At 41.7% G+C, this 24,841-nt stretch overlaps 2 protein-coding genes across 36 annotated transcripts in view; one reads left to right on the top strand and one right to left on the bottom strand.

Annotated features, from left to right (window-relative positions):
* Positions 1–6,958, top strand: part of KCTD20 (potassium channel tetramerization domain containing 20) — a 28,728-nt gene extending 21,770 nt beyond the window's left edge. For all 33 annotated transcript variants that reach the window (XM_068918433.1, XM_068918422.1, XM_068918441.1 and 30 more), the window contains 5 exons: positions 289–391; positions 893–1,013; positions 1,977–2,174; positions 2,830–2,940; positions 3,635–6,958. In XM_068918433.1, coding sequence (XP_068774534.1) covers positions 289–391; positions 893–1,013; positions 1,977–2,174; positions 2,830–2,940; positions 3,635–3,927 — 826 coding nt within the window. In that variant the 3' untranslated portion in view covers positions 3,928–6,958. The remainder of the gene's footprint in view (positions 1–288; positions 392–892; positions 1,014–1,976; positions 2,175–2,829; positions 2,941–3,634) is intronic.
* Positions 6,959–8,052: 1,094 nt separating this feature from the next.
* STK38 (serine/threonine kinase 38) lies at positions 8,053–24,826 on the bottom strand. 3 transcript variants are annotated; one of them, XM_068918414.1, is made up of 15 exons: positions 24,592–24,821; positions 24,121–24,164; positions 22,846–22,980; positions 20,512–20,563; positions 20,243–20,365; positions 19,699–19,782; positions 18,433–18,556; positions 17,369–17,523; positions 16,049–16,151; positions 14,810–14,871; positions 14,146–14,263; positions 13,826–13,949; positions 12,949–13,044; positions 12,590–12,684; positions 8,053–11,438 (listed from the first exon to the last, which is right to left on the bottom strand). In XM_068918414.1, the coding sequence occupies exons 1-15, from the start codon at positions 24,805–24,807 to the stop codon at positions 11,308–11,310; spliced, it is 1,662 nt and encodes a 553-aa protein (XP_068774515.1). In that variant the 5' UTR covers positions 24,808–24,821; the 3' UTR covers positions 8,053–11,307. The 3 variants fall into 3 exon arrangements, with proteins under 3 accessions (XP_068774515.1, XP_068774516.1, XP_009670848.1); XM_068918415.1 differs by lacking the exon at positions 24,121–24,164 and having other exon boundaries at positions 24,592–24,826; XM_009672553.2 differs by lacking the exons at positions 24,121–24,164; positions 24,592–24,821 and adding an exon at positions 23,920–24,112.
* Positions 24,827–24,841: the final 15 nt, after the last annotated feature.

Below are 24,841 nucleotides of genomic sequence, written 5' to 3' on the forward strand. Positions count from 1 at the left end.
TTGCTAGGGGGTTTTTTGACCCGCGGGGGAATGGTCTGTTCCTCTGAGCTGTGGCTTGTTCCATACGGTGAAGCAGCTTTAGCAGCAGTCTCAGAGTCTGGCTGTGGTAGGACTTAGTTGAGACAGCTCTCGTGCTTGCTTATTATGTAAGAGATTTGAGTGTTAGCTTCGAGTTACTGTATACCTGTGTTAACTGCTGGTTTTGTTTAACCTCGGTGCACCTATTGGTTCCTAGTATGGATGCATTTACCTTTACTTGTGCGTTTATGTAGACTTTTATCTGTTCAGGATGTTTGGACCAGGAAGAGAATATAATTTCACACGGCCAAATGAGAAGGGAGAATATGAAATCGCAGAAGGAATTAGCTCAGCTGTGTTCCGGACCGTGCTGGTAAGATGATGTTTGCAGATGGAAAAGGGTTTGTCACGTGTGCCAAGCTGATCCATCTCCCAGGCAGCTGCATACCCCAAGGGACATATTCTTTTACTACTGTTTCATGCTGTGCTAAAAATGTATAGTGGATTTTGGTATGAATCAGCATTTCAGATATTTGCTCAGGTTACCTTTTACCTTTCTTGTGTCATGCAGTTGTAGTTCTGAGCTCTGACCTGACCTCATGGTCGCATGTAAACGTATATTGCATACGGGATGTTATGAAACCCCACATCATGGGAAAGGTTTTAAACTGTGAACTCCAGTTATCAGACCCAAGAGAATTTTCCAAGGGACATAGATTCTTGGACAAGCAGGGCTGTTTTTATTGTTCACAGAGCTATTTATTTCCCCTGTAACTAACAAATATTGGTTAACAGAACAAAAAGCTAATTGAAAATGATCGATGTCCAAGCTGTTCTGAATTTTCTTTCTAGAACTTGTCCTTTTTATTTGCAGGATTACTACAAAACGGGAATCATTAACTGCCCTGATGGGATTTCAATCCCAGACCTTCGAGACACATGTGATTACCTCTGCATCAACTTTGATTTCAACACAATCAGATGTCAAGATCTAAGTAAGTATGGAGAGAAATCGTCTCTGAGGAGAAGGTCTGGATGGTGTGGAGTGCTCTGATCCTGATTCAGTGCAGTTTTTAATCACGTACTTTAGTTTAAGCATGGGGATAGTTCTGCAGACATCACTAGGACTGATGTATGCGTTGCACTTAAACTGATTCCTTTTTTGCCACTTCAAACCGAAGTGAAGTGACTGAATCCTGTAGAACGCAGACATCTTGCTCAAAAAAGCAAATTGAAGTTGTAAAACTCCCTCTCAGCCTCTGTTACGAGAGGAGGCTAGAAGAGCTTGTTGATACAGCCAAGCAAAATGAAGGCTAAAAGCAGGGTTATAACCTCTGTCTAAAATGTACTGGAGACCAGTGAATAATTTAAGCTGAAGAATGATGGGCAGAGCAGGCACTAAAGACACTGAGGTCAGAAGGTAGTAGAGTTCCGAGTCGTTGAAGGAATATGATTGAGAGCAGCTTTTTGGGGATGCTGGCAGGCAAAAAAAGTACACTTAACCTAGGCAAATTTATGAAAGGTGCTATGTTGAAATGTGGCATATGGTATCATAGCACAGGCCTTGGTGGCACTTCCTCCTCTGTGCTCTGAGTGATCACAGAGAAGGCAAAAAATGTGGTTTCAAGTACAGAGATTGTTGCTGGAAGTTCCAGTGTCATAAGAAATTATTTATTCAGTCTCTATTATTTCACTATATTGATTGGACCTTGCTGTTTTTTTTAATGGTAATGTCATGGTCCTACAGTGTAGTTTGCATCCCGTTTTAAATGCAGTCTCATGTATATACTTTTGCCGCTTCTGGAGCTAGAAACAATTGATGCGTCTGAATGTATGTTTGTTAAGGAGTTTGTGTAAAGAATGAGAGCCGTGCTCTTGACGGTACCAGGAAAGTGAAGAGCTGGGGCATGTTTTCCTGTTGTATAAAGAAGCTCATCATGTGATTCATGCCCCATTAGGTGCTTTGCTACATGAGCTGTCCAATGATGGTGCTCACAAGCAGTTTGATAGCTATCTGGAGGAGCTAATTCTGCCTATAATGGTGGATAGCGCCAGGAAAGGGGAACGTGAATGCCATATCGTCGTGCTGACAGACGAAGACACGGTGGACTGGGATGAAGATCATCCACCTCCAATGGGAGAGGAGTACTCACAAAGTAAGGGCTCTCTGTTGATACTGAAGCACGTGACAGATCATGGTGACTCAGATGTGGCAGCCACTTTTCTCTTTCCCTGCATACGTACCTGGCTCTGCGTTCAGTGTGCACCCAATATTCCCTACTGGCCAGCAGGGAAGAACCCGGTGCCCAGGCAGCAGTGCCCCTCTGGGTAGGGAAGAGTTGCTGGCAGATGGGAGTCCTGTTCTGCACGTTCCTCGTGAGCTGGCCGTGGCTAGAGGCAGGATAGCTGGCTAGTTAGAGCTTTGGTCTGACTGCCTGCAGTGGTTCCTATGGACAGCGCTCACTGTGTCCCTTCCTTTTGTTTGCCGTCTCCTCCTCAGCCTTTCTCTGGCTCCGTAGTGAGTGAATGCTCTTTGCTTTACACACCCATCAAATTCCAGATGGGGGCAAGGCTTGTGACTTTAACACAGCTAGCAGTAAAGCTTTTTCCAGGTCTGATTCTATCCAGACCATAATATGTATCGCTACCCTTCCACCAAGGAAGTTTAGCTAATCCCACTGATGAGAGTAGATCCTTAAAGCAGTTCTGGGAAAAGAGAGCTGTTGTTTTGGTGCCCCCAGAGCTGAGCACGTCAAAAACAGGCAGAAGGTCCCTCCTTGTAGTTTCTAATCACCCTTTTTATTTCTCAAGTCCTTTACAGTTCCAAGCTGTACAGATTCTTCAAGTACATTGAGAATCGCGACGTTGCAAAAGCTGTATTAAAGGAACGGGGTCTGAAAAATATTCGCATTGGCATTGAAGGTAAAAGTATTTCCTCAACCAAGGAATTTCTAAAACAGGTCACTCTATAGTCAATAAATCCTGGTTTCCTATGAATTTGGGGAGACCGCCAATGTGGGTTCTTTGGTCTCTAATAAAGGTTGACCCTCCACTGAAGACTTTCACCAGGGAGGGGTACCAAGAAGTCTCTCTGTTTTACCACATAGTGAAGCTAGTAGAAACTTGGTATCTTCCTTTACCTCTGTCATGTTTCACTGAAATTGGCCAGGAGGTTTAAAAGTTAAGGGGAACTGATAGATCCGTAGTGCCAATGTGTAAGCCTCCTGTCTTTAGGAACAAGCAAACAGAAAAGGGGACTCGCACTTCCGCCGTTCCTGCTGGTCCAAGCATTTACTTCAGGAGCTTAGAGGCTCTTGTGCTCTGTCCTGGGGGAGACAGGAATCTCATTTTTATAGTAGTAGTTTGCTCGCATAATGGCCAACACTGTGCAGCCACTGATCGTATGACCATGCACAATGGCTGCACCCTCATTCTGGGAGAAAGAAAATAGTTTTTTTGCAAGCCAGTAGTAGTAAATGTGGAATATGAGCGTTTTTCTACCGAGTTCCCCCGTCTCCCCCAGTCACTCCTTTCTGGCCGTTCTTCTGAGACCCTGTTGTCTCTTTGTGCAAGTCAGAAGAGCCTAGCACAACTGACTGGCTGTCTATGTTTTCAGGATATCCCACCTGTAAAGAGAAGGTGAAGAGGAGGCCTGGTGGCCGGTCGGAAGTGATATACAACTATGTTCAACGGCCATTCATCCAGATGTCGTGGGAAAAGGAAGAGGGCAAAAGCCGCCACGTCGACTTCCAGTGCGTTAGGAGCAAATCTCTAACAAACCTAGTCACTGTGGGTGATGACGTTTCTGAGGACCACGAGATACTAATGCATCACCCCCCCCAGGTAGATGAACTGGACAGGCTAAATGCACCGTTCTCCCAAATGGTTGTTAACGATCTACCAGATTAGTCATGGCTCAGGGCAGATAGGCCTACTTGGAAACATCTCAGCATAGTTCCATCACAGGTGATGGAACACAAACTCCTGCAAGGTGCTTTATCCTTGTTCATGCTCTTACTACATTGTCTTATTTCAAGCATGTTAATAAAGAGCCACACTCCCTAGCCTAACCATGCAATCAAAAGCAACGTCTCCTCAAACAGAAAGAAATGACGCTGTTTGCTTCCACTCCAAAAGCGTCCAGATTGGTGGGTGCTGAATCTTTTACCTAAACTCCTAAAAGAAGAGTAGAAGTATTTAGAATCACCTTGTTTGATACGAGAGAGGAAATTCCAGGCCTGTCAAGACAAAGCTTGCTTTTACCATTAGGCCCTTAGGTTTGCTTTTGTGATAATCAGTTACAAAGGACCGAAAATCAAAGCAAGACAGATTACACCCCTTCATCAACCAGCAGAAATGTAGCACCGTTGTGGCAGCAAAATACTGAGTGTGGGGGAATCTGTTTACACTGCCACCTGGCTTTGCATCCAGTGTGTTGTACTGCTGTTCTCCGGAAAGACGGAACTAGTTTAATAGGAAGCGTGTGCCTGTTCACAGGAATTTCCCATATATACTTCTGCGTAAGAGGGAATCGCACTGTTTTTAGGGATATTGTTTTTGTTAAATTCAGTAAAACAAGAATTGTTGCTGAAGGAAAAAGCCAAAAAAAAAAAAAAAGACAAGACTGTAGTTGATATTTTACAAACTAAGTAAATCTGTTGAGTAGCGAAATAGATGTAAGAAGCTCTCTAGAGGGAGGTGACTGTGCACGTTGAAGACTTGCAGTTTTCTCCTCCATCCCCCTGCTAAGACAAAAGCCAGCGGAGGAGCTCTCAGTGTAGGAAGGTTAATAGCCAAGTAAAACCCTTGGTCCCATCAGCCTTAGTCACAGTTTCTACTTTCCAAGGAGCGCTCCGCTCACAGGGCCCATTGCAGCTCTGAAAGGCCAGCTACTTTCTTCCCAGTTTGGAACCGATTGGACCATTTTGCTGTCAGGCAGGTAAGAAATACCAGTAATAAAGCAGCCTTCAATAAGGAAAATGCACGTTATCTGGAGCAACTCTCCGCTGCTGCTCTGAATATATTGTAGTAGTCTGCGGTTAAGGCTTTGTTCACTTTGGACTGAGTGCTAAGGGAGCTGTGACCACAAGTGATGTGATGTAGTATAGCCATCCTCCGAGCTGGTTTAACTCAGCTAGCTATCTTAGAGACTTGCTTAACCCAGCATTTAGCACACGGTGTTCAGCGCTGCCAGGCTAACTGGAAAAGGCCTGCCTTACCCAGCTATAGTTTTTCATGGTGGTAGATTTTCCGTACCCGAAGTAGAGTTATAGCCAACTTAGGCCTGATGGTGGTGCAAAGACGACTTGAAACCCTTAAAAACAAATACATAAAAGGAGAGAGAGCGTTTCCATGCAAAGTTCCCAAGTTCAGGTCACTTCTGCTCTCGCAGTTGACTGCTGTTAAAACCTGTACCAAGTAGACATCGAGTTACCTGGTTGTACGTAGCAAAATAGAGTCAGGTTATCAGTCTGCCCCTAAATATTTAATCCTTTGTTGTCAGAGTTGCTTCATCAAGCAGACTTTCATTGTTCTTTAAAGATCTGTCTGCAAAAAGAGTAAGATAGACTTAATAGTGATGATTGTTGCTGTTTTGGTGCTACAGACATTTGCTTTTCTCAGTGTAAGTAACATGACGATATCAAGCACAAGTTATCTTAAAGATTTATGAATGCTACTTTAGTTAAAAAGTAAACTAAATCATCTCTGCCAATGCATACATATGCTGATATATTTAGTTCCCATTTGTATGGGTACAGGTTCCATTATTTGCAATGTTTCTGTTCTTAGCTTCTTTCTCAAGTGCAGCAAATAGATTTCTTCTTTTTATAAGTGCCTATGGGAAGATTTCCAAAAGTGCTTAAGGCCCTACTGAGCGTCCAGGGAGTTTAGATGCCCAGGTCCCCCTGGCAACTTTTGAAAAATCCTCCCACTGTCTTCAGATCAGGATGGAGAAGTGTCCTTAAGCGTCTGCACAGAGGTGATGTGAATGGTGTGCAATCACTTTCCATTGTTTCTCTAGGTGAGTTTCTAATTTTATAGTAGCAAAAGGTAAACATATGGAACACTAACCTTCCAGCTAAGGGCCAGACCAAACCCATTACTTGCCTTGGTGATGAGCTGCTCCCCTAAGTCAAGCAAAGGCAGTGGTGAGATTGCCCACCCAGCAGTGATGGAACTTGACCCCAGGCCCTAGGGGTTTTATGTTGTGTATTTATTTATACAGCATAGGTTTTAAGTAAATATGTATTGGTATTGACCAGCTGGCTTGGAATTGGAGTTTACACGGTCTGCTCTCTTGACCTGACTGTGCACATTGCTGTGCACTACCGTACATCTCCTGACCTGTGTCAAAGTGCCAGATGCTGAGCATCCGACATCAACAGCATCTGGCAGCTAAGTACCACATTCAGGCAGCACAAATTCCATCTACTGTCTGTCCCTGAGCCCAGTGTTTCCTCCTCGTGAGGCCTATCAGAGGATTCAGTCAGCTTGTTAGAAATAGTGACCCCCCCAGGCACTTTACTGAAACAGGCCCTTTCCTGGGGGGGGGGGGGGGGAGTTAAAGCCTCTCAACACCTTGTAGTGATTTAGTACTCTGTGTAATTGGTCCTTCGGCATGGGATGGAGGGATACTACTTCCATGCTTTACATGCACTGTTTTACTGACACTCCAAAAAGCTACTTTACTTCATTGGCTTTCCCGTTATTAAAGATTAATTTAAGATTTTATTTTTTTAGTAGAGCGACTTCCATTGGAATGCTAAATCAATTTGGAAAAAATCTGCATTCATTTTTCCCCCCTTTCTCTCATCATCACCTGCCATTCAGGTACAAGGTCAAGTTTTGTGTTATTCTAGATACATTGAAGTGTTACCCATGGTATTTACAGACCCCTGCAGATGTACGGTTTCTTTTCTGTATTAAAGTATAAATTATATGTGGCTTGTTTGGCTCTTTTAAAATTATTTTAAATGTGGAGTAGGAACGTGCACAAGGGGGTGGATTGCTAGAAGGTTTTGTTTCCTCGCTTCATAAAGTAGATGTGATTTGTGACTCAAAAGTCTTGGAATTACTGTTTCACATCAGACTGAAAGCCTGGCCCTTGGGCAGCAACTTAGTGCAGCAGCTGCACAGAAGCGTTACTAGCATCTGCGCTCAGAGGACCTCAGAAAAGTTTACCAAGTTGTCACGCTGCTCTATGGAAAACAAGACAGCCCAGGTATGAGACAATACTACTTAACCCACAAACTATGCAGCATATACAACAGGCCCCAGTGCTATTTTTGGTTAGCATGCTGTGGGGAAAAAAAAAAAAAAAACAACCTCTTTACTTCTACCTACTTCTGTCTTTGGAAGAAAATAGCTTTGGAGCAGGTTTGGCAAGTCTGGCTTTTCTTTCAATCTTCTTTCCGTCTTCAGTATGGAACATGTTCTAAGGGCTCTCTTGCTGAAGCCTGAGAAAAGGGTTAGAGCTTGTGAATAAAGCGATAAGAATCCCATTTGGGATTAAGTGGAATTACTGAGGTTGGCGGTGACATAAACATGTACTCATAAGTGGAGCTGGCAAAAATGTGAAGCAATGAAATAAGAACTGCAAGTTGATTGTGACCTGTTATAAACTGGTTCAAAAAAAAAAAAAAAAAAGGGTCATATCTTTACTTCCACCACCACTTTCTCACTGCTTATTATCCCTCTTAAAAATAGAAACAGGAAAGGATAAAAACCAGCTTGCGCTGAAGTTGGTAAACTGATGTGACATTTACACAATGCAGATGCTTCAGCATGAGTAAGGGCAGGGTCAGCCCCAGCTTTGTCTAGAGGCCAGGCACATTCTGCCTTCTGAAGATCAGCACTGCCCTTCCTCTTTAACAAGGTGTGTATTTCTTCATATGGCTGCTGTGCATCTTTAGGAAATGCAGTCTCATACCCAAGCAGTTGATTCTGGAAACACTTTCAAGTCTGTCACTGATTCAAAGGAAACCTTCCCCAAGAGGGAGTCCAGTTTGTGAAAACAAAGCCTGTGAGCAAAACTGTGTTTACTTAAAGAGTTTTATTTACACAACACAATGCAAAGATCGTTCCATAAAAAGTTGGCTCCCCCAGCATCACACAAGACATCTGCCAAATTTTACAGTGCAATTTAGTAACAGCTTTTAAATATTTACAGAACACTTTTTCAACTTACATGTTAAGGCAGAGTCAGGGCACAGTGATAAGAAACACTTAAGTGCAGTTTTGTGCTAGGCATGATACAGAGATGAACTGGCCGCATAACTCACGTTTAGATCCACTGGAAATTTAGCTTGGAATTACTCCTGAAAAAGAATCTATTCGGAAAAAATGCAAGAAAACTGCTTACAGCTTAAAAAAAAAAAAAAAAAAAAAGAAGAGCTAAAAGATACTTTGACCTTGATTTAGCAGCTAATGAAAAATATACACACAAACTAGCAGCTAATACAAATGTTTGGCTAACATAGGGGGAATGGAACAGGCATACAAGAGTCTTGTGCTGTTAGCAGTGAGGTATGGATCCTAGAAAGAAGACACTGTCCTCTTTACAGGTGATTACCAACACTAGGAAATAGGAAGCAGGCTTATGATGCAACTGTGATAGAAAACCTACCCATAGAAAAGCATATCCAAGACTCCCAGAGGAGCATACTCAAAGACAGCCGACTCGTACTGAAAGACTAGGAGTGAGGTACCCAGCTGCTCTTTGTGCCTTTGAAAAATTTTGCTTTTAACTTAAAAGGTGATAATATGGAAAAAAAAAAAAGTGAACAAGCTGAGATTGCAGAAGACAGTTTAAAAAACATGCAGTAAAAAAATGCATAATACATATTACTACTTTTTTTGTTTTCTTCCTCCCCACAGCAAGTTATCACAGTTTATAATTGTATAGTTTCTCTCATCTTTGGTATTTATAAATAAAACCACCAGTCCCTTTAGTAAAGGGCTAATAATGCAACTACTGTCTCAAAATCATTTACTCCTAATCCATAGCAGCTTTAAAGGGTTTTGCTTTTTAAACGTTCAAGTGGTAACTAAGCTGTTCGGAATTGAAAGAATTGTTTAGATATTAACAGCTCTTAGTTTTCCAATGGTTTTCTAAGGCAACATTTTCAAATAGTTGAAAGAAACCACAGGATAAGGAGACAGAGCAGTTTCATTAAAAAACTAAAACAGGAAGTGGAGGGGTAGAAGACGATATTACTAATTGATGAAAAGCCTGATCCTATAAATCATTAATTCAGTTAGCCCTTATTCTTATGAGTAGCCCCTACTGACTACAGTGAGCCTGGTTACTATATTAAGGCTGTTCTTGCATTTCAGCTTTGTCAGATCCAAATCACTATCTAAACTGCTTATGGCAATTCATTAAACTCTTACAAGACATACAAAAAGCACAAAGGGTGTTCAGGGAGAGGACGCTAACAAGTTATCACCTAGCCTTAGCTATGTACAGTACTTTCACTCACTCACCCCCCCCCCCCCCCAAATCGGTCCTTCATGATGGCACTCAATTCAAAAGACATCTAGGTAGAAATTCCCTAAAAGCACCTATTAAAAAAAAAAAGTTTCACTATAATCCCATTTTCTTTCACTTGCTAACCTAGAAAGTTAGGACTAAATATAACTAAAAGCTACCATATCACTTTGAAACACTGCTTTAGGTTTTTGGGTTTTTTTTAAACAGATTTTTTTGTCGTCTGTGCTATGTACTTAGTGTTCAGCACCAATAAGAGTTTGTAAGAATCTGAAACAGTTCAAATTGATACATGCTTTTAGAAACCTCATTACATTAAAAGAAATAATAATTGCAAATTAAAGACTGGTACCAGTTAGGCCCACAGGTTAATGTCACCTGCCACTAGGAGTGCAGAGCTAACTACCGAACAGGTTCAAAGCAGAGCTCATGCTCGTAGAAGGGAATTACCAAAAGCTCAACTGAGGCAGAATCCTCCCTCCCAAAACGCAATCGCGTTCTGAGAAAAGTTTAGGCAAAGAAAGGCACTTGGGGGCTCTCCTGGAGAGCGTCCTGATCATAACAGAATGTGCTTTTATAAATTACATTAGGCAATAATCAAAAGAGGGACGTGGTGGGTCCCACATCCCAAAACTGACCCCAGGAGGCACTGTCTCTTTGGAACGCTCCAGGGACAGATGGTTCAGCCATGACAGCAAGAGGGACTCAGGAAGGAGAAGCCAGAGATGCCACCGTCACCAAGGCTTTTAAGGAAAACTGTTACTGCTCTGGTGGAAACCGAGAACAAAAAGGCCACAGAAGTTGGTTTCATCTTTGAAAGTGATGAAAACACAGCAGGTACTAGAAGTGGCCAAAAGATGGCAGCAGCAGGAACAGGAAGCCTCATGGCTGACCCAACTGTACACAATATGCCCACCAATGATCAGGTTAAATGACTTTCCCTCTCTCTCTCTCTGCCCTAATTCCAGACCCCTTTGTGTTACCAGCTGCAGTTTTTATCATCTGCATTGTTTGTATACGCGTCCTTCCATGCAGTAACCAAAACCTGTTGCGCTTCGTGGCGAAAGAGGCCTGTTTCTCTTATCACTGCTTAGAAAAAAAAAAGTTACACAAATTTTTAATTTAGAAAAATATTAAATGGCTTGAGGGTTGCTGTCTTAGTACCAAAAGTAAAGTGCACCGCAACTTGAGGCCATTGCGATAAGAGTCAAGAAATGCTATTAAAAGAGGCTTCCAAGTAGCATTACAAAAAACAGCACTACAAACTAAAGTTAAGGCAATACAAGTTGTGTCCTTCTGCTAGATAGATTACTGGAGAGTTGTCTACCCCAAGCTTTTAATTATTGCTTCATTTTCTCTATACTAAAGTCCTTTGTCACTGGGAAAATAGTGCTGGCAGAATTGGCAGAACTGAGTATGTCACTTAATGCAGGACTTGCAAAACAGTCCATACAAATATCACGCGCTTTGCAACATCAAAGTAAAGGCTTGCTCTCATCTCCTGATGGACTGTACAATCTGGCAAAGAATTTAAAAAGAAAAACTCTTGCTCCTGAAGCAGCAAAATGTGCTTGCAGCACAGATGACAGAAACATTTTGTGGAAGTTTTTTCAATGGCGCAGAAAGAACAAATCCTTGGTAATAACCAGGGTATGTAACAAAACCAGCTCCTGAAATCTTCTCCAGGAGTCCATAGCCCTCACGTTTTCTTTAAAAAAGAAAAAGTTCTTTTATGGGTAGAAACCCAAAGTAGAGAAACAAAATTCCAAGGCTCAGAAGTCGTCCCAGGTAAAAACTTATTATTTTCCTGCTTTCATATAGGATGGTATTGCTCCTCGGGCTGTCAGACCCTCAAAACGCTTGTAGGTGTAATTGATAAAAACCCAGTCTTTGTTCTTATAGTCAGTCTCTGGGTGGTTGCTCGTGGCAACTGTTAAGACAAAGAGAAAAGAGTTACCATTTGAAGTCCGAAGTTTATTTTCCTATAACACGCTAGATTTGGGGGGAGAGGAGAATGCTTCTAAAGAAAGAAACACCCGAGATCTAGGCAGTGCAGTTCTGTTTTGTTCTTCAAGCCCAACCAAGAACTGCTGCGAGGCGTGGTTTTGAATAGATTTTGACATGGATACAAGGATCCTCTGAAAACTTTTACACCAAACCAGATCATCCCCTTCTGCCCCCTCACCATGCTAGGAGTTAGATATGCTAACAAGGACTCAGGCAGAGCCAAGAGGTACTACCTCGCAGAGCTGGGCTCACAGGTCCTGCTGAGCTCAGAACTTCCTGGGAGCTCTGGTGCCCATCACAGATGCTTTTTCTCAGATGGCTCCCAGCATCATTCCCAAGTCTGCACGCCATCTTCTGCTACCCGAGTTACAGCTTGCAGACATCTGCATCACCAGACTACCAGCTAACAATTTGATAATGATACTAAATCTAGCCTCTGCTATTTTAAGCCTCGCACATAAACTCTGACAAATTAAACACCAGTGGCTCTGTGGAAATGAACAGTAACAGCATGGAAAGTAGCTCAATACTATACCAACTGTTATCTTATCTCTTACCCCATAATCCTAAAGAAAGCCAATGCAGTTATCAGGCACTTCTGCATTGCACTTCTGACTTACTATTAAACCAGAGCATGCACCACATCGCTCAATTACTGAGTAAGGCAGAGGAAACAAGAGGCACGTGAAAGAGCAGCGAGGACATGCCATGGACTTAAGTACGAAACTGTCTTCCAATGCCACTTGTGCTTTTATGTGCCGCAGCAAATCAGCAGACCCCCACGAGCTTGACGCCTCATCCAATTTCCTCCAAACTCACTGTAAGCTCAGTGTACAGAAAGTCTTGCAGGGTTTAGCCACTGCCAGTAAGTTAACATTTATATCACCCCAAAGCAGAACATAATTAACTCTTTACTCTGAACTTACTATTGATTATTAGTAAGATCTAGTAAGATGACTTAATAGTAAGATCCTACTTACTAGTAAGATCTTGGGATTCTCTGGTAACAGGGAAGTTGCATTATTCTACTGGAGAAGAAGAAAGATTGTTTACATGCAGAATCAAAGCGTTTACCTGTTGGTTTAAGGATATCAGATTCTGGGAATTCATCAAAGTTTGAGGTGTCATCAATGCTTTTAATTTCTATTGAAATTGCAGCAGGTCTTTCTCTGCCAAGAAGAACAGATTCAGCATTAGGATTTCAAAGGCAGAAGAAAGCAGGTTTCGACACCTTCTATTTCTTAACAGATTCAAAGACTGAAGGTACCTAAACCTTAACAAATGTGGACTGAGGCCCACACTACTCTCACCCACACCTAGATAAACATACAGAACTCCTCCCATGTCAGTCAAGCTGCTCATTTCTGCTGAACAGGACTAGCTTTAAAGAGTCAATACAGAAGAGCAGCTGCCTTTTCTGCAAGGAATCTTACCTGATATGCTCCCAATCAACCCCTTCAAAGAACAGGTTACTCTTTATTTCCTCCACACCAGATGCACCAATTCTGTGCTCCCATTCACAGCAAAATCTGGGATGGAAGGAAGAATGAAAATGAAGGAAGAATGAAAACGAAAGCATTCCATTTAGAAATGGAACAGCTTTCTGAACTGACACTCCTACGGTTTCTTAACAACCTATAAAAGGAGAAGGTTAAGAACTCCCACTTCAAAAACAACATACAAAGTTATGCTCAGGAATGTCATGTGAAATGCCGTAATTAAGATGCAGTATTCTTTCACAACAGGGTCGTGTGCCTTTTCAGGACCAGTACAGAGCAGGAAAACATATAAAGCCTAACAAGCTAGACATTTATGTTTTTGTCCTGAGAACAGATTAGTGATTGAAAATATTAGGTGCATGAGGGGGAAACAAAAGAAAAAAAAAAAAGAGGGGGAAAAAAAAAGAGCAAGAGTCAGCATGCACTGGGATATGTTTGTATGCTCCAGTGCATACAGTGTCAAAATTATTGCTATGCTAAGAAGCCCAGCTCTGGCAAAAAGATTTAGTCACTTCCAAGAGAAGCCTGCCGATAAGATAAAGAGCAGAAACATTCAGATTTTGCCAAACTAGCAGCAGTTACAGGGGAGCTCCTTTTTAGTACAGTTCAGTTAAGGCTCCTCTAAATTAACTCTAAGACACAAATATATTTGATTTGGGAGCTCAGCAGTTGATGCGTATACATAACAAACTAAGTAGCACGCTTAAGCAAGAGCCTTTTTTATGTGAAGCCAAATATGAAAGGTATTTAGCACAGTGTGCACGACAAGAAAATCAGTAATATATTAACTGGTAAACCATACGACTGGCACCTTAAAATAAGATCCTTTGCTTTATCAGATATCGGAACTTCTGGAGGAAACGTGAGAGTCTCTTTCCAATTCATTACTTTCTTATATGTTTCTTGAGGAGTCTCAGAACAGAAAGGCGGATAACCTGAAAAGAAAGAAAAATACAACCTTGTATAAAGCAAAAATAGCTCCTACTAAAATCTGCACTGCACCAGTTAGAAGACACCTCAAAAACGATGCAAGGAGCGGCTGCTTTGAGACTCTGACCCCAAACACGTAAAGACAGGTGCTATTCTCCAACACAATTCCTGCTTAAAGCTAGCGCACTGCCTATTTCTTACCAATTAACATCTCATACATGATGACCCCAAGCGACCACCAGTCACAGAGCTTGTTGTATCCAGTCTGCATGAAAACTTCAGGAGCAATGTAATCTGGAGTTCCCACAGTAGAAAAAGCCTGAAAAAAAATACTTTCAGTTACATATCTTTAGAGAAAACTGCCTGCCATGGAACTGGAAGCTTATGCAAAAATGGTAATTTTGAAGAAGACTCCAGATTCTCTGTTAAATCTTTAGCAAAGGTGTTTAGAGCCTTTATTTCAAGATATGTAGAAACAAAGTCAACACGTTCATGTGAAGGAGTCTGCAAATACCTTCAGGGAAATGGGGAAAGTTATCATTGTCTACATACAGCTGAGAACGTGCCGCTAATCTACTGTTATATCGAAAGAGGCGAGAACAGTTAGTTTTAGCTAGAAGGCATCATATATCAACGTAACCAATTATGGCAGCCCGTACCTCAGCCACATATGTCACCAGCTGTTTGGTAGATGGGTGAAGAGCAAACTAGAGTCACTCCTCTTTAAGAGGAACAGTACAACCCATCTTTTTTCATCACGGTTTAGAAGTCTGAAATGAATTAATGCCAGTCACTGAAATACCTGTGCCATTTGAATGCAACAGGCTCAGCAGAGAGTAATTCCAAACAGGTGAAGTGTACTTACCAACTGACGTCTATTTCTCTTCCAAGTTTCTGCTTTCCTCTTGGAATTCATGTTCTGGAAAGCTAAAGGGGATTAGAATATATGTGACTGACTCCTTACTGGTCACCCCACATACAGTTTTACCCCCAAATCACTGCACTGCTTAAAATCTCCTTTCCAACATCGAAAAAAGGAGTCAGGTCCTAGCCAGACCACCCAATTTGTATTCAGCTGTGCCAGGAAGAGGTTACAGTCCCCAGATTCTCATCACCAGCCCCTACGGCCAAAGGTTACCACCATCTAGATGCTAGAGCTATTTGTAGAAGCACACCTTAATTCACTTCACAGAAAATAAGCAACATTAGCAGAGATGAACTAGTTCATCTGCCTTAACCCTGCCTTGCTCATTTTACCTGGAACAATCTAAGGGCGCCTTCATGGCAGCTCCAGAAGACCAAAGTGATCAGTAGCCTCTAGCAGGAAGTGGCAGCTAATAGTTAAGAGCAAGCAAGGGATGTAACCTCCTCCACCAGTACAGATGGCTGCAAAGAGCACATCTGTCAGTATCCTAAACTCAACCTTCCAAACCTGTAACTGCAACATATGCATTTTGAGTACTATTGATAAAATGTTATCAAGACTTTTTCATTAGAGTCATGCTTTCAAAACTTTTTTTTTTTTTTTTTTAAACTTTAGGATCAAAGTTACTCTCCTTGAGAAAATGTCTGAATGTTCAAAGGGACTCTGATCTCACTTATTAATTAACATAGGAAATACAGCTAGCATCTACCAAGTCACACTTAAGTTTTCATTTGAGGTTTACTACACATGGTAAGGAGGGCTACAGCAGAAATCTATTTGACAGATAAACTTCTGGAAATGCAGATTCAAAACAGCTAAGTAACTGTCTTGCACTTAGAAATGTTCCAGCAGCGTTTGCCTTGTTCAGCCCTGTGTTTAGCTAATTAGACAACTACAGGTACAGTATATAAATATAGCCAGCCAAAAAAATAAGTAACGTTCCCCGTATAAGTGCTTCACTATTATAGCTCACTGAGAATTCAGACATCTGCTGCTTGCATACATTAAAGTAACTGGAATTATTTGTATGAAGAAGTTTTTACAGAAAATCAAAACTACACCTTAAGATACAAGGTTGATTTTTAGACACCATCTGCAGCCTTCTAACCTCATACTGAAATCAGTTATGTCAATCCCCAAGAAGTACACAGATACTGCTTCAGAAGCCAAATGACTTACTGAAGTCACTAGGAAGACTGTGGTTCAGGTTTCTATAAAACTCTGTTCGGTGAGCTTTCTTTAGTCCAGTGCACAGTCCAAAATCTGATAGTTTCACGTGGCCCTAGAAATGAAAAGGCCCCAAATACAAAATTAATATGAGACATTATCATAACGAGTATATTTTTTCTATTTCGTCCCCTTCCTTTATTTTGTATAACAAGTATGTGCAGTGTTTTGGCGTTTCTTGTTTTAGCCTAAGACTTGATGTGTACACAGAATCAAGCTATTAATACTTTCTTCATTGCTACACAGAGAAAGCCCAGGAGCCATTTACTTCTCTGCCAAGAAATCCTCTGCTCCTGCAAGCTACTGACCGCTTTAGACTGAGGGCTGATGACTGCTGCGGACTGAAAGCAAACGTCTCCAGAGGGAGCTGTAGTCCCTGGATTGTGTCTTGACACCACCAGATAGGAGGAAGAAACACCTTAAGGTCAGTTGCACTATGCACTAGGACAAATCCAGTAAGACCATGCTGACTGTGTGAAATTTTTTCTTCCAAGTTTTAAATCAACATCATTTTTCAAGTCCTGAATTTGTCTATGTCTAGATGTCCACATACTGAACTAAAATGGTAACTCACGCACTGCATTATTAGCTGGCTAACACTAAAATGTAAGCATTTACCGTTTAGCTTGTTTGGAAAAAGCTTGCCAATTTTAACCAAACATGTAGGATATCCATAGGAGGATAATGAAATAGTCACACTTTCTGCAAACTGCCTGCAATAAACATCCAGAAGCAATCAGAAGCAACCTCCTGCTTGAGCAGGGAGGTTGGACTAGATGATCTCCAGAGGTCCCTTCCAACCTAAACGATTCTGTGATGTAACTTGACCAGCCTTCAGAAATACATCCTTATTCTGAGAGAGAGAACAGCTCAGCTTTCAGGCTTGCTAATGTAGTAGCTACATCCTTCACGTTTGCTATGACCATCTTCTCAATAGTTGGGAAGCATGAGCATAACAGATGTGAGACCAAAAGGAAACATCTTGCCTAAGAGGGGAGAAATGAAACTGACTATGTTTTAAATTGCAACTGAAATAACCAAAAATAACTTAAACTACTGTCACAAGAAAGTTCATCCTAAGCGAGGGTGGAGAAGTCCATCTTTGTTTCTTCCCCCGGGACAGGGCAGAGGTGCCCCCAAAGGTTAGGAGAAAGAGGGCTAAGAAATAAGCAGTGACTTCTTTCACAAATCTCAGCGCTATTTCAGGTCAATATTAAAAATTACAAGACCTATTTACTACTACTCAACCATTAGCCAGTGATTAGTACATACCTTGCTATCCAACAGAAGGTTGTCTGGTTTGATATCCCGATGGATAAAACCCAGCTGATGAATAGAATCAATGGCTAGCACAGTCTCGGCTATATAGAACTGTGTCTCTTCTTCTGTTAAGGTATCTTTTTTCATCAGCAGTGTCATCATATCACCTAGAAGCCAGCCACACAAATAGCAAAGGTAAATACGAACTAATGCGTGAGCTCCAGTCTCACTAATATGGAAGACATTTACAAAGAAATTAACTAAGCTATTAAAAACTCATGAAGTCTAAATTAATTTTTTCTAAAGTAGTAAATACAGTTGTCCAGCACTTATGTGACTTAGCACACTTTTGTATTTTGCTTCGCATCACTGTAGGTGGAAAGGCTTGTCCTGTAGTTGCATTACAGTTCTATTAAGACAGCTAAATAGCATGAAGATGAAATGCCTGTATAGAAACATCCCTCAAACAAGAGTCAGCTATAGACAGCCACTCTTGACTGCATAACTGGATCACGGATTAAAATATATACTTTTGGCTACAGAGCTGCTATAGAAAACAGACTGCTTTTGTGCAGCGTCATGTCAGAAAGCATTCTTGTGGTTTCATTAGTCACATGTATTCCATGTTTTCCATATGATTTTCTTGTTAAGTGAGCTACAGTAGCATTATCGTTCAAGGACAAACACCTTCACTCTTTGAACAAAAAGATCTGGAAAGTTATTTCTGCGACAAGCCAGCTAAAAGCAAAAGGATAGAAAATTAAAAGCTGGTTATGGTTCTATGGACAGCCATTGCACAGTAACGATAACTAGCAGAACATTAAGGCCAAGCATCAAACATCTGCAGCTAGCAGAGAGAAGCAGATAACCTTGGGTCTGACCCAACAAAGAGCTCAGCACCCAAACTCCTAAAAGCAAAAAGCTTTAGGAGTGACTTGTTTCTTCACAAAGTAATGTCCAGTACAAACAGGGCTGTATGGTACTCTAGTCTCAGTAATAAAAGACAAGACTTGTAATTAAGGGCTTAGACCTCCACAGAACAAAAGGAAAGCAACCTTTTGATTTCAAGTAATTACCTCCAGGCAGGAACTCCATGATAAGGTAGAGGTTTAGCTTATCCTGGAAACTATAGAACATTTTCACAACCCACAAACTGTCTGCTTCTACTAGAATGTCCCGCTCTGCACGAATATGGCCAACCTGGAGGTATATATGTAATTAATCAAATGCATACATATATAGATAGGAAATACAAGTTACAGAGTTTTGAGAAACATATGATTGATTATATAAGCAGGTTAATCCTATATACAAAAATATCCCAATTTTTCTGATCTTTACAGAACTAGCTCTTTGCTAAGCAGTTAATATGCCCTTCAAATATGGCTTCAACCTACTCATGCAGATTTAGACCTGAGCATTTATTTAGCAGTGCTGCATAAAGCTCATGTGTGAGCCCACTGTTGCTTGTTTTTTAAACAAGTACTAAGAGAAACAGGAACCAATTCCTGATTTTTATGGAACACACACAGAGCGCTTCCTAGATTAATCCCAGTGCTGAACAAGAAATGATTATTTTAGACCGCTATATTCTCAGAAGTACGATCAGAGAGAAGCCTTAAAATGTTAAATGTCACTACTTTGGATGTCCGTCAATTAAATCAAAACAATTCCAGCAGTCATACCACTTTGATATTTACATCTGATTCCATAAATGAGAAATGCAGTAAGCCACTGATCTGAAGCATTTGCACATGTGATGGTAATAGTACGTACAACGTACATCATAAAATGACAGAAAGGAACATAAATCAGATATACACAACTGTCCTTTTGTTTCATTTGAAAGACGAATCTAGTCCCTAGAAAAATGATCTGCTTCACCGTGTTTTCAAGTACAAACTGAGTTCAGTCCTACCCTGCTTCAGACTGAAGAGCATCTAAGAAAATTGGGTTACAATTGCAGCCTCCTCCATTAAGACTAAGGCAGGCATTGCAGGCAACTGAGCATTCAGTTACATACCACAGTGTATATTTATAGCCTGTCACCACTACTGTAACCCTATTTAGATGAAAATTATATGTTCTTCAAACCTTTACATTTGTTACAAAGAAAGCTAAAGAATAAGAGAGAGACTTGAAAGAAGTCAGTAGATAACTCGTCCTTATGAATTCATATGAGATTGTTATGTTCTATTCCCTCAGAAAAAAATATCAGCACAAGTTTTTAGCTGGGAAGCATAGACTACAGGTACCCATTACTCCTCTCTACACACCACAATAACCTCCCAAAGGCATCTAAAACGAGGGTAGTAATGTTGCTACTTAGTAAGGTTATTCACCTGCTCTTTTTCAAGCATATCAGCTTTGCGTAATATTTTCATTGCATAAACATGTCCTGTATCTTTCTTCTGGACAAGTCGCACCTGGAAAGCGTGCACAAATTTGAGTCAAATATACCAGTATCACCACAACTATTCACAAATTGGAATATTAGGCCCTTAAAACAGATATTTGGCTTCTATTTCTTGAATCAGATTATTAAAAACAAGCGTTACATAGAGCATGGTGATGGCATACAAGTTCTGTTAATTCTAGGACATCAAATCATTTTAATACAGATGACACATTCAGCAACCACTCAACTAAATTAGATGGTCCAAAGCCACTTTCCCTGAAAAAGGCCATCTCAATAGCGAGTGGCCCTCCAAGTCTCACTGTTCTGTACAACCAGCCCCAGAAGCCAGAATTAAAAGTACACTGACAAACTTGCATTTAGCTTGCCCAGCGAGTCCTTTTCAACAACATTAATGTTCCTTTAAAGTACATAACGTTTTTAAACCAGTATCAGTGCCTCTTGAAAACAGTCATCTTCTCTGGACTTACCTCTCCAAATGCTCCTCTGCCTATTACTTTTAAGGACTCAAAGTCTTCCAAACCTAGCCTTGTTCTCTTTAGGCGAAGAAACTCTGTTTCCTTTTGTGCATGCGCGGACCTCCTGATTCTCTTCTGAAGTTTACAAAAAAGGCAGAGTGAGAATTTTGCAGTTAGGTTCCATATAAATCACAGCAATCCAAGACGCTAGATCTCCATTTAGAAAAGAAAATCACTTGTATTATCTAACCATGACAAATCATTTTTTCCATATTCATTACCTCTTCATCTTTTAAGCCTTCTTCTTCCATCATTTGTTCTAGCTTCTTTTGTCTAAAGCAGAGACAGAAATTAGGAAAGAAAAGGTTCAATCTTTAACATTTTTTCTTAATCGTATGCACATATCCTCCTACACCTCTGGCTGTGCTGCTGTGAAAGGAGGATGTAAATAACAAGTATAAATGATCAGCTACACAAAGGAGAATCAGACATAAGTTTAATTTTAAAGACTCTAACCTTACAATTGTACCATTCTAGCCCTGTGCTCTCTAATTTCAAAAAGTTAAACTTGCCTGCCTGCAGTTTCACATATCTTCCTCAAATATATGTTTTTGCTGTATAGGAACGTAGATTGAGGAGATCTGGGTTCAGTTCTTGGCTTTCTCTTTGACAGCTGGGCAAGTCACCTAAGGCCAGAGCCATATAAATATTTAAGCACTGAAGTCTCATTTATTCCCGGGAGAATTAAGCTGTCTCAAAACCTTTGTGGATCTGCACTGTAGTATCTCTGCATCTCAAACTCACTATATGCAAAATGACAAAAGTTTCTACTTCCTAATACTTGACATGCTCAAAATACTTGGGAAGAGGGAACATGTCAGTACGCGTTCTCCCCTTTAAAGGATATTTCTTCCTCTTAAAGAATATTTCTGTCCTTAGTACAAAATGGTTATGTGGGGGCAAAGAAGGAAAGGAAATGAGACTTCAGATGGCAGAACGGCTTCAGAGAACATTTGTTATGATTACTTTGTGGGAACTTTTCCCAGCACTGATCACATCGATAGCTGGCTGAAGTGGGGTTTGTGCGTGTGTTTTTTTTGGTATGACTTTAAAAGCATACTAAATAATTCCTTCTTTTTATGCAAGTCATTCTTTGCAAGATCCCCTTCCGGTTTCCTATGCTACTAAGCAGCTGCTGCTATGCGATAGTATTGTAGGCTACTGCATCCAGAGTCTAGCACCCTTAAATTGATTTGCCCTTACTTAAGTACCCAGTCAGCACTGTCCGGTCACCACATTTCACACTCAAAACAGTGACTCAGACAGCAAAAGAGGACTACTGCTGCAGTACACAGCATTAAGTAGCTCAGAACGACCGAGCAATGCTGAAGTTCTCCTGAATAGCCTGAATAGGTCCTGTATGCACTTCAGTGTACGTTTTATCAATGCTATTTGAAGTCCAAATGGCACATCCACAAGCACACGTTAAAAAACACGTAACTTATCAAAGTGCATTATGCTTCTTCAGAAAAAAACTTGGTCTTAAACAAGCAAACAAAAAAAATCCTGTCATTGAGGTCTTGGAAGTAGACAGCAGTACTTATAACACAAAGCAAGAACTATACAAAGAGAAAGCAATGAATTAAATTAGTGATATTTTCTGTTTGGATTAGACCTCAATCTCTCGTCGTTACTTTGAAGTCTTGGAGAAAATATGTACGCAACTTGGTATTTATTTCTAAATTTCTTCTTCATTTCTGCCGTTACTGTAGTTAGCAGGCATTCCACTTGGATCAAGTTAGCTTTTTTGGCTGTAAGTCTGGAAGCGAAGGAACGCTGAACCTTTCTGAAAATTCTGATTATAGACTACATTGCAAGTTGGGAAAATGTCCCAAGTCCCAGTGCTACAACTTGAGGATATTCAGCAAATTAGAAGGTTCCAGCCAAAGGAAAACAAAAGTAATACATCTCAGTTAAATCACTTGTTATGTTTTGACAGATATATTTCAAGGGATGTGATAAATTCAGCTAATTCATAGGTAAGAAGTTAACAGTGAAATGACATTACATGATGTCCGTATAGCAATCGCTCATTGCCTTTGAAAAGATTCATCTTCCCTCATCAGGTGACTCTATCACAAACTACAACCCACAATTAAACTGACGCCATAAGAATGAGTTTTAAATATTACAGCCAGAGACATCAAACGGGGAGGGGCAACAGAACAAAAGTAGACAGGATAAGCATTTCCAAATGCTGGCTTTTTACTGCAGAATTGTACTCGAATGATTCTAAAGTTAGTTTCTACTTAGTCACATATCAAACATACACCTTCTTAAAACGTGATGATCATCATACCACTTTTGTGTTTGCAAGCATGTTTCAGAGACTCAGAAAGCCCCAGCCTAAACGACACTGGGATCCAGGAACCCAGCAGTTGCCTCTGGATCCTCGGGCCAAGCCACATCTAGGTACCCTCCTCATGAGTTTAGGTACCTGCTCAGCAAAGATTTTCTTTTTTTTTTTTCCGCTTTGGATCCAGATAGCTAAAATTCAATTAACATTTCTTTTGGGGTCTTACCCAATTTGGAATGGAAGCAAGAAAGATTTTTACCTCATCTCCCGTTCTTCATGCTGTGCGATTAGATTGCTATAGAAGTTTTCTAATGTCACCTTTGTCATTGTAACTCGCTCCTTGGTGTGATTACTCATGGATGAGCAGGGTGTTGGGCCTGTCATTGCCATGGCTCTTAGAAAAGAAAAAGGGAGGAAACGTTTGACATTAGAAATGACATCCTTCAAACAAGAACTACAATCAATCAAGTGCTGCTGAATCACAGAGGCCAGAGTTTAAATTTTAGTTTTATCAGCAGAACAAGTGATAACAGTCCAGTTGTCTAAGCTAAGCCCAAGTAGAGAGAAAAAAATATTACAAAATAAAGGTACCAGTCAAACTTCCTGTTTTGAACATTTTTGATCTGAAAATAAGAGGGAAGGAAACTTAAGAAACATGATGCCTCAAAAACCACAATTTTGGGCAGCGCTGCAAATATCTTGCATTTCTCCCAATATTTTCTCCCTATCATTCGTAAATACTTAAAGTTCAAAAACATCATGCTGAAACATCTAATCCAGAAGTTCTTCTTCCTTTGATCCTTAGAGAAATAAAATCATCAGTTGCATGCTGTCTCCTCTACTGTGAATTTTATCAAAATCCTGGAAGTTATCCTGATAATGGAGCAATCGAGAGAGAAAGCCAAAAAAAAAAAAAAGCCTTCAGTTGCTTAAAACAAACAAACAAACAACAAATACTAGTTTACGTGTCCTGGATTTACACACTGAATTCTCTTAAGAAACGTTTCAGAGTACGCCAGTTCCATCTTGCAGCACAGCCCTGGGGCACATTTACAGCCTAACTCTGCTTCTTAAAACACATTCAAATTCAGAGATACCAAATGCAAAATTATATTTCAGCCTACATTTACTGGTCACAGCGTAACTGCTAGTAACGTAACTGACTTTGTAACTATTACTAGAAATTGCAGACAAAGGTAGGTTAGACACACTTCTCCCTTCTGCGATATTTAGGTGCTAGCCGAATGTTATGATTTGGATTTTTCCTGTTTACTTCTTACGGTTTTCTTTATAAGGCATCACTGCACCTTTACAAATCACGTCCTTTACAAACCATAACTGTTTCGTCTGGAATGCCTGAAGGTTTCTTCACAGAAGAGATATAACGAGGGAACCAGCAAGAACCTCTGGCTACACTTCTGCTTGAGAGGGGGTCATGCCCTTACGGGACAGCAGCTCTCAAGTGATGCTACATGAAGAAGCAGGGGCGCGTTCTCCACGTGCACCGAGGACACGGCGGGAGAGACCTGCGTACCGGGAGCGTGTATTTATGAAAACTACGCCGCTGGCTTTCGTTTCCTAGAGAACAGAGTGTGAAAATTATCTAGTAGAAGCAGGTTAGAAAGGGGGGGGAAAAAAAGGGGGGGGGGGAGCGGCGGGGGAAGAAAGCACCCAACTCAAAGGCAGCAAAAGCCACCTGTTAGTTTTTAGGTGCGCTGACTCTGGGGACCGGCAGAGGGGAGCCCGGCGACGGTGCCGAGCAGGTTTCGACCCTCGGCAGCGACAGGTAACTTCGGTGCTGCCCGCAGCAGCGGCGAGGCCCGGCAGCACCGCGGCGGGCCCCGCTCGCCCAGCCGGGGGGAAGAGGGTCCCGGCCACGCAGCCCCGGGGGCCCGCAGCTCTCCGCAGCCTGAGGAGGGGGCGGCCCGCGGCGGGGAGCGCGGCGGGGAGGGCACCGGCGAGAGGTCTCCATGGCAACGAGGCGAGGGGAGGGGGAGCGGCTTACCGGAGCCCCCCCCCCGGGCGGGGGGGGGAGGTGGTGTGAGGAGCAGAAGGCGGCGGCGGGGTCCCGGCGCCTGCGGAAGGAGGCGGAGCTGGGAGGGGGCGAAGCGGAGCGCGGGCCCCAAACCGAGCCACGCGAACCCCCGGCGCCGCCACCGACGGCGACCCGGACGGGACAAGCGCCCCAGACACCGCTACGGCAGCGCGCATGCGTCACCATCCTCCCGGCCCCGCCCTCTGCCAGCGGGGGGGCG

Source organism: Struthio camelus, chromosome 24 (assembly GCF_040807025.1).
Source record: "Struthio camelus isolate bStrCam1 chromosome 24, bStrCam1.hap1, whole genome shotgun sequence".
Classification (NCBI taxonomy): Eukaryota; Metazoa; Chordata; class Aves; order Struthioniformes; family Struthionidae; genus Struthio; species Struthio camelus.